At 43.1% G+C, this 19,509-nt stretch overlaps 1 protein-coding gene across 12 annotated transcripts in view; it reads left to right on the forward strand.

Moving 5' to 3' along the window:
* Positions 1 to 13,955, forward strand: part of CHRDL1 (chordin like 1) — a 211,659-nt gene extending 197,704 nt beyond the window's left edge. For 8 of the 12 annotated variants that reach the window (XM_033113889.1, XM_033113852.1, XM_033113861.1 and 5 more), the window contains 3 exons: positions 4,953 to 5,120; positions 8,054 to 8,143; positions 11,566 to 13,955. In XM_033113889.1, the coding sequence (XP_032969780.1) occupies positions 4,953 to 5,120; positions 8,054 to 8,143; positions 11,566 to 11,696 (389 nt within the window). In that variant the 3' untranslated portion in view covers positions 11,697 to 13,955. Of the gene's footprint in view, positions 1 to 4,952; positions 5,121 to 7,531; positions 7,582 to 8,053; positions 8,144 to 11,565 lie in introns of all 12 variants that reach the window. The other 4 variants (XM_033113880.1, XM_033113898.1, XM_033113827.1 and 1 more) reach the window with 2 other exon arrangements.
* Positions 13,956 to 19,509: the final 5,554 nt, after the last annotated feature.

Here is a 19,509-nt window from a genome sequence, read left to right on the forward strand (position 1 = left end):
CACCCAATCCGATGCCTGGCACAGCGAGCAGGATTCCGGCCAGGTAGAAATGGAGTCTGACTCTGGGCAGGAGGACATGTGGCCCCCACACAGTGTGTGGTGCCCGGTGGCCAGTGTTCTCAGGAGTTGGACCCCCAAGGAGGGGTGGGAGGACATGGATGGCTCTCCAGCCAGCGTGGAGAGGGCCCTGCAGGCTCTGGCTGAGCGGTTGCTGGAGGAGGCGAAGGCTACAGCCGGCTGCGTGAGCTGGATGTTCCTCACAGCCTTGAGTCTCAACATGGAAAGTGCGCTTAATGAAATGGCCCAGGTGCCAGACCAGATGTCCCGGTTGGAGGCACTGGAAGCTCGGGTCTGCCTGTTAGAAGAGGGGCCTCACCGTGTAGACTCTGAGGCAGAGGCGGAGGAAGCGAGTGGAGACAACATAGCTCTCAACTCCAAAGCCTGGCCAATCTTGAAGCAAAGGGTAAAACGTGAGCAACTTTTGGGCTCTGGGGGCATTGCTGCAGGCAACCCAGCTGTGACTGAGTTCACAACCTACACCCTTTACACTCCCACTGAGTTGCAGGAGCTGGGGAGGAGGTACAGACAGCGCCCTGGAGAGCCAGTCTCGGCTTGGCTATTATATTTATGGGATGAGGGGGCAGACAACATTCTCTGCTCCCCAGGCGAAATGGAAAAGCTAGCCTTTGTGACAGTGCATCTGTCCCTGCAACAAAGGTTACAGAACTGCCATAGGTTGGACCAAGACCAGGGCAACCACACTCTAATGGATTGGCTCACTGCTGCGGTACGCACAGTATGGAGACAGGCTGGCAAGCTGCCAGGCACTGTGAGTAAGTGGCAGTCATATACAGAACTTACTCAAGTTCTTACTTACTCAAGTCAAATCATCCATGACATGGTTATGAGACATGCTATTTTCAACCCTAATATGCAGGGGCTGGATGACGAGCTTTTTACAGCCAGCATGAGAGATCTGGTTTTGGATACTGCACCTGCGAGTGCTTTTGGATCCCTGGTTCCCATTCTTATGCCCTATGTGGGGCAGCAGATCCATGAAGTTACAATTGCCATGGCCACCCTAGGGGATGTTGAAAGCCGGAGGCAAAGGAAATTAAGACAGGAGGTCCAAGCAGTTCAGACCCAGAAGTCCAAATCAAAGGTAAAGGGGCGAGGTCGCGGGCCTCAGAGAGTAACACATGCACAGATGTGGCATTATCTCATGGCAGCAGGGGTCGATCAGGGAAAAAATAGACCAACAACCCAATGCACTTTTGTTGGAACTTTGGAAACAGTTGCGTTCGGAACAGCAATTCCAGAGAAGCCTGAAGGAGAAGTCTGGGAAAGCGCGACCCGTGTCTCTCCAGGACTTCATGTGGCCCCTTGAGGCCAACTTCTTTCAGCTTGATTAGGAGCAGGACCAGAGACCCCGCAGGCAACCTCGCACAACAAATGGCGGAGTAGGCAGGGTCTCCCACATGATACCAGGGCACCTGCTTCACGTTCTTAGCAACTTCAGAGCATCAAGGGGCATATATTTTTATCATGCATTCAATCTGAAAATATGTATGATGTGCCTAATGTGTGCAAGATTGTTACACTGAGAATAGAGAGATGAACAAAACAGACAAAGGCTACTTGCTGGCCTGGTCCTTACATTCTACTGGTCAAGGGCGTCCCTCACCCCCAGGTTGGGGAGGACTTGGAGCCCTCACCCTGCAGAGAGAAAGCACACATTGTGAGGCCAACACACAGCCCTGGTGAATGACTGTGGACTGTGGGGATTGCCTCTCATCCCTGATTTGATGGACTGCTTGACTGTTTGGGACTGTACCACCATGTAGTGGAACTGGCAGATGTTTGTTTCCCGTATCTCATCCGGCCTCCAGCGAGACTGGTGCAGGGAGACCCCTTGTTGGGGTGCAGGAGGATGTTTGCTTCCTGTGTCTCGACCAGCCTGTTGTCAAGAATATGTAAGCACCTTGGCAGTGAGCCACTATTGTTCCATCATGGTACCCTGAGAAACCTTGGCTGTGCCCAGGAAGTCTGACTGTGCCCAGAAAGACTGGTGGTAACCTGGGAACCCTGGCTGTGCCCAGGAAGTCTGGCTGTGCCCAGAAAGTAGGTGGACATGGAGGGACACCCACTGGGACATTACTTGAACTGGACTGAAACTTTTTCTCATGAGCTGGGTTCCTGCCACAGGGCCCCTCGCAGAAGAGGCTTGTTGTGTAGATTGTGAGGCAAGAACCTGGAGGGGTGGAGTATGGGGATAGAATCCCAGAGAGCAGTTTCCAGGTTCTCGGCCTCACGTGGAAAGGTGCTGGCTCAGGTAGTAGATGGCCAACAGCTGTAATCAGATGGCCATTCACTGTGGCTGGGTGGCCATCAGCTGTTACCGGTTAGCCATTAGCCACTAATATAACTGCCGTGGCTATGCTGGGGGTTGGTTGGTTGGTAGAGAAGCAGACAAAGGATTGCAGCTAGCAAGTGGGGTTGGTTGGCAGAGAAGCAGACTGCAGATTGTGCATCGTGTGGCTCCTGCTTCCTGTATCTATAACCCAGCTCACAACAAGAATATAGTGGTATGATTCCCCTATCTATGGCTCCGTTGGTGTTCCTTTTTGACCTCACCATATCCTGCGTTCTTGTGTGGGGAGCAGGAGCCAACATCCTGCATGACAGAAGGGAAAAGAGATAAATACAATTCACTGATAACCCAATCAAAAGTTTCACTATAACAAAGGATTGCAGGCTCCTGCAGTAATAAACTGGGGCCAAAATAAAGGATGTGAATTTCACCTCTCTCTCTTGCCTTTGCTCTGGTAAAGGCCGGCTTTGCCTTGAATTATTCAGTGGCCACCTACAGAGTTGTGTACGACTCCCACTTCCCGAACATTCCCCAACTCAACTCCCATCCCTCTATACCACCCTGACACCTGGAATTCCTGTAATTACACACTTTTTGGGTTACAGCATAAAAAGCCCATGTTAAGACTTAAAAGTTTTCTGGGCTTGGCTAGTACATCGTCATTCATCACCACTTCCTTAAGGAAATGGTTTCTTAAATTCTTACTTCTGGAGGGCTCAGGACAGGAGCATTCTCCCGGGAAATAGGAATGGCCAGAAATTATTTCAAGCATGGCATGCTTCCCTAGAAGTAAATGAAAATAAGTGAACATAGAGTTATCAGACAGCACCTTGAGGTGGAGGGTGTGGAATGAGGAGGATGTTCCTGAGTAAGTAGTTTGAAAGACACACTTGTTTATCTTAATATTTTAAGTGCCAGCCAGGATTGAGTCATTAATGGATTTTGTTGTTTGTGGATCTCTTCTTGTGAGTAAATTAAGCTCTTGGAGTGGAGGATGTGGTGATGCAGGAAGACTCTTCAGGACACTGGGAGAGCTTTTAGCATATTATAGATCCTTCCAGTGCCATCATGGATTTCATATGGCAGTTATAGCCATAGCCAGTATTGAGCTAGTGATCAAAATTTAACAAATGAAGTCAGCTCTCATTCTAAAGGTGATAATTATATACATGGAAGTCCCTGTACACTTAGTGACCTCTTCCTCTTCACCCATTTGAAAAGAGCTAGCATGCCCTTAAATACCTAACATATCACCTTTTTTAGAATAGCCCACCAAGTAATTAAATAACTAAAAAGAAGGACTAAAGGACAAAGGAAGCTTGATTCTAGGATAATCCTCAAATTGAGTAATCCAACCTGGAATCATCAAGAGAAGATTTGGTTTTGTCCAATGCAGTGGGATCATCAAGAGAAGATTTGGTTTTGTCCAATGCAGTGGGAGAGGGAAAGCTAATCAGGTCAGTAAGAGACATGTAATAACAATTTGATTACAACCTCTGCTCTAAATGATTCTGATTGACTAACAGTGATCTTCCTAATTAGAGTCACAGATCCAAAGCACTTCACACTCAACTGTTTCATCAGATACTCTTACAGATGGTTTCTGCAAATAGTCAAAGTTTTCAGAGTGTCCATAGCTTCTCTTTGTTGTTCTTGATTTGAGTATACACTTTACATACACAGCAAAAGAGGGTGCTGATTTCAAGGCCAGCAAAGAAACTTAATTCACAGATAGCCAACCCAGAGAAACTTTTTTTGGTAGGGGACTGAGGAATGAGGAGGGTGGAGTGGAATGGGGTAACTTTCCACCACAAAGGTGGTACCTTTATGCCTGGAACCTGAAATCCAAGTTTAGTTGATACATTAAACGATCCATAGTTGGGGAATTTGACGATTTTTTTGTGTGTCTCCCAACTGTTCATTTGGCATAGCATGCATATGACTAATCTGACATCTAGGTTTTGGCACTAGTGCTGATCTAGTCTTATCATTCCTCTTACAAACAAATCAGAGAGCATTCAGAAATATCAAGCCAATTTGGACAGATCCTATGGCAAGTATATGCACAGAAATGAGTGTCATAGATGTTTTCTAAGTATATCTAAGTGATGTCAGGAAAGTGAACCGAGGCCCTCTGTCAGTCCATTCCCTGGGTCTCTGTTGGTAACACTGAGCTAGACAGATCATGATCCTGACCCACATGGAAAATCCTGTGTTCCCTAAAGTGCCTAAGAGATCTGTACCTGGCCACATACTTCCTCTTCATGAAGGTCCACTTCTTATGTGCTGGTGAGTAGATCCACTTTAGGTTGTGGGGCAGTGTTCTGCAGAACTATGGATACTGTCATCATGTGTACTTAAAGGTCACATGCTCCTTTGTAAGATTTGGTAGCTGTTACAGGAACAGCTTAAGTTGAGCCAATGAAATATGGGTTGAATTTCTATCTCTGTAAGAATGTTCTTGTTAATTGTCCACTTTTGATGAGTATGAGGTGTAGTGAACAATGAGATGCATAAATGCAGAAGTTCACTTTTAGTATTGGAAAACCATAACAAAATTCTACTTGCTTCCTGATTCTAGAAGAACTTCCAGTCCAAAGCTTTGACAGCAAAGGCTACTTTTGTGGAGAAGAAACAATGCCCGTGTATGAGTCTGTGTTCATGGAGGATGGGGAGACCACAAGAAAAATAGCACTGGAGACAAAGAGACCACCTCAGGTAGAGGTCCATGTTTGGACCATTAGAAAGGGTAAGCAATATAACATTACTTTTTTTTGTTTTTTGGGTTTTTTTCTTTTAAGGGGACACAGGGAAGGAGGGGAAAACTCACCTTAATTTTGATTTAACGTGTTCCTCTGTTTGGGTGGGAAGATTTCCTGATTGATTAGAAACTAACACATAACTAACAAAGTTGTTATTATGGCCTTTAAATTTAACCTTGGCCTGGGTTAAAAAATAAGTGTTGACCCTTGGGGTTTGTTATCTTTTTCACACAACCAAGACTGAAGGAGTGGTTCTCAACCCTGGCTACACATTAGAATCATCTGGGAGATGTTATTGTAAAATACCAAATACCTGGGCCTACCCCCAGAGATTCTGACTAATTGGTTGGGAGTGGGGCCTGGGCTTAAGTTTTTGTTTTTTTTAAAGATCCACAGGTGATTCTAGTGTGTAGCCAGAGTTGCAAACTATCAAACTGTAGTCTACCATTCTTTTCAACACGAAGCTCCACAAACATGAAAATCCATTCATTCAGTGGGAAGCGAAGTGTATTGAATCATGTTATGTACTCTAGGGTAAGACAGATTTAAAACATCATCCTTGGCCTCAAGATTATACTCTCACTGGAGGAACAATTCCAGTCATGATTTCCAATTCCTTTTCTGATTACTCACAGTGTGGGGACAGAGCCCCAGAAAGCAGTTTCCAGGGTCTCGACCTCACATAGAAAGGTGCTGTCTCAGGTAGTAAATGGCCATCGACTGTGATCAAATGGCCAGCAGCTGTGGCTAGTTGGCCGTCAGCTGTAACCAGTGAGCTATTGTCCTTTAATATAACTGCTGTGGCTACGCTAGCAAAAAATGGGGGACTAGCAAGAAGATGGTGGCTGAGCCTGCAAGTGGTGCAGTGAGGGTTGTGAACAGTGTTGCTCCTGGTTCCTGTGTCTCCAACCCAGCCGCCAGTGAGAATATAGTAGTATGACTCCCCTACCTATGGCTCTATGGGTGTTCCTTTTTGGCCTCACCATATCCTGCGTTCTTATGTGGGGAGCGGGACCAGAGACCCTGCCTGACACCCTGCATGACACATGGTGCAGCAAGCAGGGTCTCCTGCATGATACACAGTAACTGCCACAGCAAGACACATTGTGCTCATTGTAATCCTATAGCTATTCAAACCATCCCATAGATAAAAGATGAGTACTGATCTAGTTTGGCCAAGTTTTCAAGGAATTCAAGTGTAGAGGTGAGATTTTGTGGGGACAGAGCCAGGAGTTCAGTTTCCAGGCTCTCGCCCTCACATGGAAAGGTGCTCACTCGGGTAGTAAATGGCCATCAACTGTGATTGGATGGCCATCAGCTGTAACCAGTGAGCCATTGGCCACTAATATAACTGCCGTGGCTATGCTAGCAGCAAATGGGGACTAGCAAGAAGATGGTGGCTGAGCTAGCAAGAGCGGATTGCAGTTAGCAAGTGAGGTTGGTTGGCAGAGAGAAGTGGACGGCAGGTTGCAGTTCGTGTGGCTCCTGCTTCCTGTGTCTCCAACCCAACTGCCAGCGAGAATACAGTGGTATGACTCCCCTATCTATGGCTCCATGGGTGTTCCTTTTTGGCCTCACCATGTCCTGCAGTCTTGTGTGGGGAGTGAGACCAGAGACCCCACATGACATCCCGCGTGACAGATTTCAATGGGAAAATCATGCACATTTTGTTCTACTGGAGCCTGCATAAGGCTCGAGTGTGTTCAAACATTAGGATGTTTCAGCATCGTGCAAGGAGGTGGTTTAAAATACAGCTACCTGGCACCGTCTAAGAGATGCAAATTCAATAGGCTTTGGGTAGGTTCTGAACTTTTGCATTTTTAACAAACAGCCAGGTGATTTTAATTTAGGTGGCACTTGGACCATAGTTTGAGAAACAACTGCTGTTGTATTTATGGGGCTTTTTCTCTCTCCTTTCACAACCACCTTTCTTTTTTGAAAGAACAATTTCCTCCCTACCCCTTAAAAAATATTCTAGAACACATATATGTTTCTTGTTCATGTTTATTTTTCTATTCATCTAGCAATGTTGATTTTCATTCCCTAACTCTCTAGCTCCTCTATAACTGGCCACCTAGGACTAAGTGATGTTCTGTTGGCTTCCCTAGCAGTAAGCCCACTATTTGTCATGCCACATATCTCACCCCACAGGTGTATGGATGTTTTTTAACTCACTAGTATAGCATCTAAATAACCATGTTCACAGTGCTAGGCAATCAAGGTCTGTGCATGGCAGAGAAAAACTCAGACTTCATTAATGTTTTTCCTTGTAGACCTCTTAAGGATTAGTTGGTTGGGTTGGTAACATGCTGTTCCTTAACTGCAAAACAGTATTCAGGCAATTTTGAGACTGGAACACCTTTATTTTAACTCTCCACACTTTTTTTTTTTTAATAAGAGAAAGCTAAAGGAGCTGTGAATATTTCCCAAAGGAAAATATGCTTTTTGGTAAGTTCAAGAATTGGAATGGCTTCTCCATTTATACAAACAACCTGTCTGTAACAATCCCACTGCTGGCTCTTATTGCTTAACCAGGACGGCAGCCCTGTGGTTTGGCAGGGACATCGTCTACCCAGACTTGGGGCAAGGGCAGAATTTCTAATACTGCCTTTGGCTGCAGAAGCTCTAACCAGCACCCATGTTTGATTCCATATGGCTTTCCCTAGGATGGGGTCTCAGCTCTATCTCCCTATCTCCATCCTTTGGAGGACCAGGGGGAGGCAAGAGAGCCAAGAAAATAAATGGAGTCGACTGTAATCCTTGAGCCATCCAAGTTCCTGGTTAAACACAGTACACAGCCCAGCTGGATACTTCTAAGCCCTAGTAATGAGATGATATGCTCAGCCCAAGCAGAAAAAGGGGCTGGTGTTTCCAGACAGAGGGCACCTGACCACCAGCCCCACTTTTTGCTTGGCCCCAGGCATCCTCCAGCACTTCCATATTGAGAAGATCTCCAAGAGGATGTTTGAGGAACTCCATCATTTCAAGCTGGTGACCAGGACAACCCTGAGTAAGTGGTACCTCTCTTTCTTTACTCCTCCCTGGAAAACACACCCAATTTGCAATGGAGCATAGCTACAAATAAAGTCTATCTGTGGTCTCAGTGTACATTAGCAATGCTCGCTGTCAGCACTGGAGGATGTTCTATATCTTCTCCAGTGACTTGGCAGAGAATGTGGTGTTTGGATGTGAACTGAAAAGCCTTGACCTGTGAATACAAATCCAGATGTAATCTGAGCATAAGCTACCTCAGGTCAAAGTTTCCTGAATATCTTTAATGAAATTGCTAAACTCAGAGTCTCAATATGGTCAGAAAAAGCTCACAAGATTCTACGTCTGGTATATTTGTGGAGACTTCACATCTTGAAGGATATGTCTTCTGGTGGTAGGGATGAGAGAGGGAAAATCAATACATATCACTTCACGTATTGTATCAAAGCTCTGTTTGGCTCTTTGGAACTGCCCCTGGCTGGTCATGTTTCTTTAAAAGTATTCAGGTACTCAAGCATACTTGCAGCTCTCCCACTTTCTACACTAGATGGAGCCTAGGGACTAGATACTACTAGCCTCTGGGTGATGGGGTACACTTCTGAAAGAATAACAGACAGAATTTCTATCTTCAGGGAATTCTAATGGGCGAGACAGAACATGAAAATGCCTTCACTATGAATTAGTATCCTTCTGAGGAATTAAATACCTAAGTGCTCAGAGGAACTGCAAAGAACAATGAGATGAGATGAGAGTCAGGTGGGCTTAGTCGGGGAAGGCTTCCAGGAAGAGGTGTATTTTGAAAGAGAAGGGTGTGACTGGACAACAGGTCAGAAAATCAGTCCAGGGAGAGAATGAAGCCTAAGAGAAAACTCAGACAGGAGCAAACAAGAAGTGTGGGTGTGGGTGAGGAACAATTGCAAAGACCACATAGGGTGCACAGAAAGATGATAGAAGTTGGAGGTAAGAAGTAATCAGAGGGCCTAGAAGAAGTCAGTGAGAAGTTCAGCTGTAAGGCAAGTAGCATTGGTGGTTGCTCTATATTTACAAACAGTGTAGTAATATCAAAATGGTGCTTTGAAAAGATGTCTCTTGGCTGTCAGATGGATTTATTAAGCACCTGCTTTGATGAGGCCAGATTATGCAGAGCCCAATATGCAAGGCTAAGAAGTTGGACTTGATCTCTTGACCAGAGAACCCCAGTGAAGTTTTTTAAGCAAGTAAAGGATGCATTCACATCTGTTCTTTTAGAAGGAGGTACTTACTGTGTGAAGTGAAAGGTGGACTGTTAGTGAAAGAGCTGGTGATTGTCTGAGTTACCATGTTTCCCCAAAAATAAGACCTAGCCAGACTATCAGCTCTAATGCATGTTTTGGAGCAAAAATTAATGTAAGACCCGGTCTTATTTTACTATAAGACCAGGTCTTATATAATGTAATATAATATAATATAATATAATATTATATAATATAATATAATATAATGTAATACCAGGTCTTACATTAGTTTTTGCTCCAAAAGACACATTAGAGCTGATTGTCCGGCTAGGTCTTATTTTCAGGGAAACAGGGTAGGAAGCAATTATACTATATTAAGTCAGTGAGACGGGGAAGAGAGGTCACTGTGAGAGACATCTCTGAGGTGAAATCATCAAGAACAGTATCAAAGACAGAAATGAGTTTGGAATGACTCCAATATTAATAACTTTATAGGGAGTGAATAGTAATATCATTCACCAAAGAGATACTCTGGAGAATAAGCAGATATTGGTGAAAAATCTGAGTTTCACTTGGAACATCTTTAGCTTAAGATGCTTAAGGGCTATCTGAGCAGAATTATCCAATAAGCAGCTGGAAATAGAGTTGATGAGGTCAGTTAGTTGTTCTGCTGGAGACTGATGGACAATAAACTGGACAGTAGGAGAATTTAACCAGAGGAGTTGGGAGTCCTAACATGTGAGCAAGGAGTAAAGGAATCAGGGTCTAGGATCCCAGGATCAATGATGTGACTTTTGAAATTACCAATTAATTTAAAAGAACATATTTTTTGTTCATACTGTGAACAAGCCACTGTGCTAGACACCAGGGGACTTGAAAGATTATTTAAACAAACTTTCTGCTTGTAACAGTTAGGATTTGGAATGTACAACAGAAGTAGACAGTGTGTGCTTCAAACTGTGTGCTGCTGAAGAAGTAGGTAATGAGAGGATCCTGCAGAGTCACATGGGGACGCAAAGGAACAAGCCTGACTCCTTTATATAATGTGTCTCTCAGATCCTGGCACACAGTGGGGCTTCAGTAAAAGCTGGCTTCTTCCCCTACCCTTCTCTGCTTTTTCCTTCTACCTTGCTATTGAGTTGGAGAAAACAGGGAAATAGGAACAGAGAAATTGAGTCTGTAAAGAAGGGTGTTGTTCCTATGTGGCTAGTGAAAAAAAGAAGAGGTTTAACAGATTCTGGATTAAAAGGAGCTTGCTAACCTTGGTCTAGGAGCTCTCCAGGTGTAATACCATGAGCACAGGAATAAAAAGAAGACTAAAGAGGCTATCCAGAGTGGGCAGTTTGTTGTGAAGGTTATTTCACAGAGTAAGATGATAGTAGGAGAAGGAAGATCTTGTCACTCAAGGACCAGGAAAGTTAGAAAAGAAATGGAACAGAGACGTGGGGTAGTTTCCAGTGCTCAGCACAGAGTGTGCACTAAAAAATGATTGCTCAATTAGCATGACAGAACGGGGGATAGAGAAGTTGGTAAGGACACTTTGGAGTGTGGAGTGTGGGGGGAGAGAAGAAAATGGAATGGAAGGGATATAGCCATGTTTACCCAAAGTGGAAAGGGATCAGATGTGAGATATGAGAATGGAACTCTATAAAGGAGCCATAGGAGGGGATTGAGAGGTGCTAAAGAGGGAGAAATGACATCCTGTGGGCATAGGAGAAAGCAGAGGTGAGCAGTTATTAACAAAGGGTGGCAGGAATAGAGAAAAGAGCAGTAAATAATCGAGTAACCCCAACCAACATTGAGGCCCCCAAAAGTAAGCAAAGCCCCAGTAATTTACCAGATAGTGTTTTCCAAAGTACCTTATTTGACTTGGTGCCAAGTGAGCCACCTAAATAGTAATAACCTGAGAGTGGAGCACTTCACAAATGTTAAATATACTGTAAAATTTCCAAGAATAATACTTTTACTCTTAAGGAGTCAATTACATATTATTCTTGAGATTCTTATGAATGTTGCGTGTCGAAATGAAAACTCCATGAACTGTTTCCCATATCTGGCCCCAAGAAAGTATTTTGGGGGCGGTTCTGCTGAAACCACTTGACATTCGTATCTCAGCTCACCTGGTGGGTCCGTGTGTGAGTGAGGAAGGATGGGGAATACTGGTTGTACTCCTAATTGGCTCTGCTCAACTCTTACACCTCCCTGCCACTTTGTGTTTGCCTTTTAGGCCAGTGGAAGATATTCACCAAAGGAGAAGCTCAGATCAGCCAGATGTGTTCAAGTCGTGTGTGCAGAACAGAACTTGAAGATTTGGTGAAGGTTTTGTACCCGGAAAGGTCTGAAAAGGGCCACTGTTAGATGAGACAGACAGTATTGGATAGGGTAAAGAAAGAAAACTCAAACAGCAGCTGGACTGCAGGCTTATTTTGTTCAAGTCAACAGTGCTCTAAAACCCAAACTCAAATGCAGTTAATTAATCACGCCATGCACAGCATAATTTGCTCCTTTATGTTGAGTGGTGTCTCAGCCCTTAAACATCTCCTCCAAAGACACTAAAAGAGTCTTGAATTATTTGTAGGAGACAGAGGGATAGAACACCATAACTCTAGTTTCTGGAAGAATCACATTTCTTTACAGGTTAAAGAGTAAGAAGAAACCCAGGGTTTCTATCAAGAAAGTCATTCCAATGAAAGGAAGAGAAGGGAATTGCTTCTTAGTAGGAGTTCGTTAGTAAAGAAAAATATTTGTGTGATATTATAGTTTTAACATTTTAGAGTGCTTTATGTTTTTGTTTTAAATTAACTTCCCTCCTTCCACACACACTAAACTATAGCGTTCATTCTGAGGCAAGGCCACCATTGACTCTCCCCTTATTTCCTTGGCCTGGCTCCCAAATAGCTTGGTGGTTGTTGGTACTTAGGAGGATAAAGAAAGAACTGTGAGCAGAAGGCTCTGCCCTTGAATCTGTGGTGTGATTGTTGAAGTCACTAACTATGGTGGCAGAGTGAGGAATAAGAACACCATTTCATGGCCACATTCACTGTGAAGTGGTAAATAATTTCCCCCACTTCCCTTTTGTCCCTGAACCTATAGAGCCTCTGTAAAGAAGTTAGAATTGGGTAAAATTTTCAGAAACTGAATCCATGTAAGACAAAATGATTGTTAAATAAAGGAGTTGATAGACGTCAACAAGGCCATCTTTGTGTTTTCAGGTCAATACAACTCACCAATTAATAGTACAATATTCACTAATTTTCTAGTTGAAATTCCCTAGTCCATAATTCTCTAGTCCCAAAATTTAGGTTAAATGATTAAATTCTAGAAGTACTTAAAGGGACAATTTTCCTTCTCCAATTACAGGAGTTGATTTTTACTTTGCAAAAGGCCCTAGTCCTCACGAGCCTCTGAGTATCTGCTCTTTAATTAGGAGAATTATTGCTTATTTGGGGAGATGGTAATTCTGATACAGATCTTTATCCTAAATCTCCCTGCCATTCTCATCTCATCCATCAGGCATGTATTTGAATCATGGATTCTAGAGAGGGCTGCTCCAAAAATGACTGTTTGCAGCCCAATACCAGAGCATAAATTATCCATTCTGAGGCCTGGTTTTAAAAATCATCTTTATGGCAAAACTATAAATTCTCCACATCAAGGATGTCAAGCCTGCCTTCTAAGTTGGTGCAAAAGCAATTGCGGTTTTTGCAATTATTTTTAACTTTTTAAACTGCAATTACTTTTGTACCAACCTAATATCTCCTCTGAGGGACATGAATGAACTCTACTGAGTATTTAAAAGTATTAAGGACCAGAAATCCTGTATTTCCCACTCAGTGACCATAGGTGAGACGAACGTTTTTTTTTTCTTAGAGTATTGGACACCATAGGGAAAAATGTAAAAGGGCCAGTTTTTATGGCAACCTGGCATAAAGGAGTCTGTTCTCATATAAGAGACACAGGGGCCTTGTGGCCAGGCCCTCATAGGACAAGCCTCTCACCAGCCCCTCACACACATTCTCCTCAGGAAAGGGAGGTAGGAAAGACATTCAGGGCTGATAGACCACGGAGCATTATTGGGGAGAGGGTGTTAAGTAGCTGCTGTGTCCTTCCCAGAGGTGGCAGTATTTCCATAGTGTGGAAAAAAGTAACTGGTTCCTAAAGCAAAGCCGTAATTTCCCCTTCTTGATGACTCACCCCAAAGCCTTCCCACTCAGGTGTTCTCTGAAAGCTCAGCCTTCAGGAAACACCCAGAGAGCTTCCCTAGATAGACTCCTGCCCCTAGGTTATGGGTCACACCTTTACAAAGTGCTGTGTGAAGCAGGAGCTGGGGAGCTATGCTGCACCAACATAGAAACCTTCCCATGTTTGGTAGTATGTAGAGAGTAGGACATAGGGAGAAGAGGCCAAGAGCCTGTAGTTAGTAGAGAGGAATGGGTGTGGTTCTTCTTGTGTATTTATTTGTATTATAAACACTTGGAAAACAAAGACCATAAGCACCGTTTAGTGGTTATAGCCATTTTATAGTTAACTCATGTAAACAAATAAGAGTAATATTAACAGTATTACCCTTTCACTGTTCTCACAGGACATGTACCTAACTATGGTACTTATTTATGTAGTCACTGTATTTCTGGGTTTTTAAATTAATAAAAAAGTTAATTTTTAAAAATCATGTGCAATAATGCTGCATGAGTGTTTGACTCTCTGGTCGATGCTGACCTTGGACTGGGTAATAGGGGATGGGTGGGCCTAGCTGTTTCTCACTCAACTTGATACCACAGCCCCTCACAATATAGCATCATGGCTAAAAGTGGTAACTTTGAAGTCAGACTACTGGGGTTTTTAATTTCAGCTCTGCACTTACTAGCTGTGTTTGTCAATTTCTCAAACTATAGAATGGGGATAATTGCCGTACTACGTTGACCTTTACCTGCAATCTTAGAGTGAGGTTCAATGTCAATGCACGTAAAGTGATTAGTGTCTGGTATATAGTGAGCATTCATTTATGACCATGGATGTTCAAGAATGACATGGAACTGAAAATGGCCATTGATTTCTGGCTTCCGCTTAGGCCAAGACATTTAAGAGACTGGGGACAGAAGGCTGTTGACTTGGATTTCAAGAGGGCCTCAATTTCGATCTGCTGCTCAGTGGTAGATTTGTATAGGGAACAGGGTAAGAGTTTCGTCACATATGTTGATCCAAATTAAAGTCTCTCAAACCCCTAATACCAGCTAGATTTGTGCTATCACAGAAGCCAAGATACAAGAGCTGAAATGACATAGGACAGTAAAGTATGCATTGGTGTTAGTAACACAGAAGTCATTGCTGGTGAAATGTTGGGAGAGTGGTAAGAGTAGAGGCCAGAAGTGAGTGGGGAGATAAGGAATTGGAGAGAGCAGTTAGAGATAACTCTTTGGAGAAGCTTGATTACAGAGATAAGGTGAGGAAGTAGCTGTAGAAGGATATGAGGTCAAAGGAAAGTTTTTGTCTTCAATATGGGTATTATTTGGCCATGTCTGAATACTGAAGGGAGGGACCCTATAGAAAGAAAAAGATTGAAATTAATGGGAAAAGAAGGGTTAACCTGTTTTGTGAGGTATATGAGAAACCATGCCCCCATACTGAGCCTCAAAACTCACAATTCTTGACCCACCACCTGGATAGGACGTTGGCCTTTGACTGCCAACCCCTTACTGTGAATGAGCTGAACCTAGTTCCCCTAAGCTCTGTTAGCTTGGTCCCCTTTACACCCGGAATACTATCTTCTGGAATGGTGGGCTATAAATTCCAATATTACTCCACCTCCATTGGAAGAGCCACACATAACTCAAACCAGGCAGCTTGGCTCCATCGGCATTGTTCCCATTCCCTGAACACCCACATCAAAATTGCACCAAGTCCTATCAATTTGCTCTCCTAAATGTAGCTCACGTTTATTGGTCTTTGCTCTTATTTCCTCTTGCAGGATCTTTTCCTCTCTCTAGTATCCACCCCCCAGTTATTCCCAGGAAGCCCCTCATATGAGCCCAAGGACAAGTCCTGCTGCTACTACATGTTGCCTACCTTGTTGTGTGTTTTTTTTTCCTTTCTTGCTTTGGCCCTCTTCTGTGATAATCACTGTTAAAAAAAATGGCCACCCACTGTCTCCATCATCACACGTATCTTGACATCCACTACCACTGCCAGCTGTGATATTGGTAAGTGCTCCTTCTGCTGGCCTAGATGTAACACCATGTTGATGGTGCTCTGGAATTCTCAGTGTTCCCCAGTGGCACCATATCCTATGCACAAGTGGAGAGAATGCCCTCCACACCTGTAATGTTACACTTGGTCACTGTGCATTAAACCAGTTAGTACATAGTTCCTGTGTCTGTATTATGTGGATCAAAGCAGAGTCTTCCTATGTCTCAGAGTCTCCCGGAATTTTTCATAGAAACAAATCTTTCAGGTTTCATTTTCAGCCCTTTTCTCAGGGCTCAGTTGCCAGTATGCAGAAGCTGTGCTGAATGTAAGCTTCCAAGAGAGACATGAGGCTGTCCTCCTAATTCTTTTCCCCTTTGGTGCACACGTACTGCTTCCTTCCCGCACTGAATCCCTCATGCAAAGTGACTTCAGGGGGCCCACACCACCAGTCTGCCAAACAAGCGTGGGACTCTGAAACCTCCAAGTGGGAGAGATAAGACCTTGAAAGCAGAGCTCCAGCCATAGCACACAGTTTCCCAAATATTTCATACACATTTATGACATTGTGCCCTTTCATATGCTCTTCCCACCACTAAAATGTCCTTTCCTCTTCTTTGCCTGGCAAACTCCTACTTATCTTTCAAGACCCAGGGCCAGGCAGTCCTTCAGGACATTTTCTCTGTACCCTACTCTAAGAAAATCGAATAAAATCTGGGTTGATAAATGCAAATGAAAAAGTGCTTCTTTGCATTACAAAATGATTTGCCGTGAGTTCTCTTTTAAAATAACTGAGGACAGACAGGTGTCTCAGTTGGTTGGAGTGTGGGCTCTCAACCACAAGGTTGCCGGGTGACTCCCGCAAGGGATGATGGGCTGCGCCCCCTACAACTCACAACAGGCAACTGGACCTGGAACTGAGCTGCGCCCTCCACAACTAAGATTGAAACGACAACAAATTGATTTGGATGGAGCTGATGAGTCCTGGGAAAAACATAACTACTGTTCCCAATTTTAAAAAAAAGTCCTGGAAATACACACTGTCCCCCAATGAAGTCCTATTCCCCTTCCCCAATAAAATCTTAAAACAAACAAACAAACAAAAAAGCTGAAAAATATAGGATTTATGTGTAGAATTTCTTTTCTTTTCTTTTTATTTATTTATTTATTTATTTATTTATTTATTTATTTATTTTATTTTTTAGTGCTTAAAGCAACATGTACCTGTATATGTGGCACAGGCCTCACAGCTGTGAAGGATTCTTGTGGATGATAAGTAGTATCTATATTTCTGCATATACTATGTATATTGTGATGTAGTATTGACAATAGCTATAGTACATATTACAATACTTTTGTCTTTACCCATGTATGTGTGTGAATAATTAGACTCTGACGTGGTATATATGGCACCTTCATAAAATGGAAAATACTAGAGAACCAAGGCCTGGCTTTAAGTTAATGTAGACAAGAGGAATTTTGAGTTGCTTCCAAGTATAAATACTCCCCAGTCTAGGAATGAAGTATTGGCCCAAAGTTTAGAATCCAGCATGCATTTTCTTATAGAAACATCATTCTATTTGACACTCAGATTTCCAAGCCAGTCTATACAAGCCTCTTGAACCCTGAATGGAGCCAAGTTATGTATAGTGCTAATTAGTACCTGTTTAAGCTCAGACCTGGGGGCAAGGACTAGTGGTGAGGAGAGAGGAGCAAACAAGGAGTTTCCTTTCACTTTTCAGGGTGGGACAGGTGTGAGGGAGTGAGGAATAGGCTCTATGCAAAATCTCAAAGAGAAAAAGTTTGTCCTTTACAGCTTCCTCTCTCCATTTCATCACATACTCTCCAGGTCCACAGTGCTATCATTCCTCCCTTTGCGTAACCCATCTATCCCAGACACAGGCCCGCCTTGCTCTACAAAGAACCTCAGGCTCCTTCATTAAGGACCTCACTCAACAATCAGAACCTGAATCCCTTCAGGGCAGCTGTCTGAGCCTTAGAAGGAAGCAGGTTTAATGAAGCAAATGGGCGTTGCTTAACCCTCATATGCCCATTCACTTTTAAAGATTTTTTTACTCTTTATTACCCTCAAAATGAATTCCCCAATTACAAAATTTCAGGAAGAGGGCTGGAGTGAGTGAAAACCTTCCGGCAATGGAGGTAATAGGAGGGAGTTGTTTTGTGTGTGTGTTGGGGGTGGGGATGGAGTTTGATATTTGGGGGGATGGGAATAGGCAGCACCAAGTAAGTAAGCCACACTTACCTTTCCTGCCTGAGTATCTGCAGTCCCTACCTCCACCCCTTGTAAACAGCACTGATGCTATTGCTGCTTTTCCAGCTCATTCCTTCTTTCACTTCTGAATCTGCTCCTTTTCTAAAATGCCCAGGTTTAGGTTTCTTTATTGTGGGGCCTAGCAGCCCTCATCGCAGCAGAGACCCTTGTGAGGAGGGGGATGCTGCTTTTCTGCTAGTGCTGTTCAGAGCTGTCATTGCAGCTGTCCGTTGCTATTCACTTGGCCTTGGCCCTGTGCCAGCCCTAGGACAGAGCACTCAAAAACAAATATGGAAATTTAGGAATGTACTGGTATAGAGAGATGACTTCATCAGGAGGAATAAGAGGAAAAGGAAACACTGGAGAAGCGCTTTAGCCATTGTCAGTCCTGTGATCACCATCAAAATTAATAATAAAATAAGAACTTTGGGGTCAAACACAGTGAGGAGTCCACTCCCATCAGGAAACCAGGAGAAGACAGGGTGTTAATACATGCAAATAATTCACATTTCTTTCCCTATTCTTCCTTTTTCCTACATCTCTTAATCTCCATATCTTTACCTGTAAAGTGGGGATAAGAATAATCCCTACCCGTGGGGATGAGGAAGAAGGGGAAGGGATTAGACAGCATAAATTGGTAACTACAATATTGCCACGGGAATATCAAAGACAGTTTGGGGAATATAATCAATAATGTTATAAAGATTTTCTAGGGTGTCAGATGGGCACATGTCTTATTAAGGAGACTACTTCATGGATGGTGTAAATGCTTGACCACTGCACAGTACACCTGAAGCTGAAATTGAATAATATTGTATGTCAACTATAATTTAATATACATCTATAGTCACGGGATATGGAGTATAGCATAGGGAATAGAGTCAATGGAATTGTAATAGATATATACGATACCAGAGGGTTAATAGATTGGGGGAGGACGGTTATCACTTTGTGAGGGGTGAAATGTCTAACTATTACATTGTTTTGTACACCTGAAACTAAAAAAAAGAAAAAAGAAAAGAAAAAGAAAGTCCCTACTTCATAGGGTTGTTGTGAGACTTAAATGAAATAATGTAAAGTGCTCATAATAGTGACTGGCACATAGCAAGTGTACAGTAAATTCCATTTTTTAAATTAGGTGAATCATTTGTTCTTGAATTTTAATAATTCAATGTGGGGAGAAAGTAGTCAAGACTTGGGTCATTTCAGGCAGAAAGTAGAACTTGGGTCTGTTTTTGCATGAGGTGCCAACCTGGGATAGCTAAAAAGGAGAAGCCTTTTGGGGATCCTGGTCTAGAAAAGGATGGAGGATGTCCTCACAGAATTTCAGCCAGGATTTAGCAAGAGCAAGAGCCTGATTTTTTATGCCAAGGAAAGAAAGAATAAATTTACCCACCAGAAACTGGGAGCTGTAGCCATAGAATTAGTTTTAAAATGTAATCTTGGGGGATGAGGGTGAGAGGGATCAAATGTGTGGTAATGGAAGGGGAGCTGACTCTGGGTGGTGAACACACAATGTGATTTATGGATGATGTGATACAGAATTGCACACCTGAAATCTATGTAATTTTACTAACAACAACAAAAAAAAAAAAACGTAATCACATGACTAAAACTAGGAAAACCTGGTTGACCATATTTTTTGTTCTGAAAAATGATCTGGGGGTTGGTGTTTATCATAATTTCAATAAAAACTCACAGTGTGACATGTGATAT

Source organism: Rhinolophus ferrumequinum, chromosome X, assembly GCF_004115265.2.
Source record: "Rhinolophus ferrumequinum isolate MPI-CBG mRhiFer1 chromosome X, mRhiFer1_v1.p, whole genome shotgun sequence".
NCBI lineage: Eukaryota > Metazoa > Chordata > Mammalia > Chiroptera > Rhinolophidae > Rhinolophus > Rhinolophus ferrumequinum.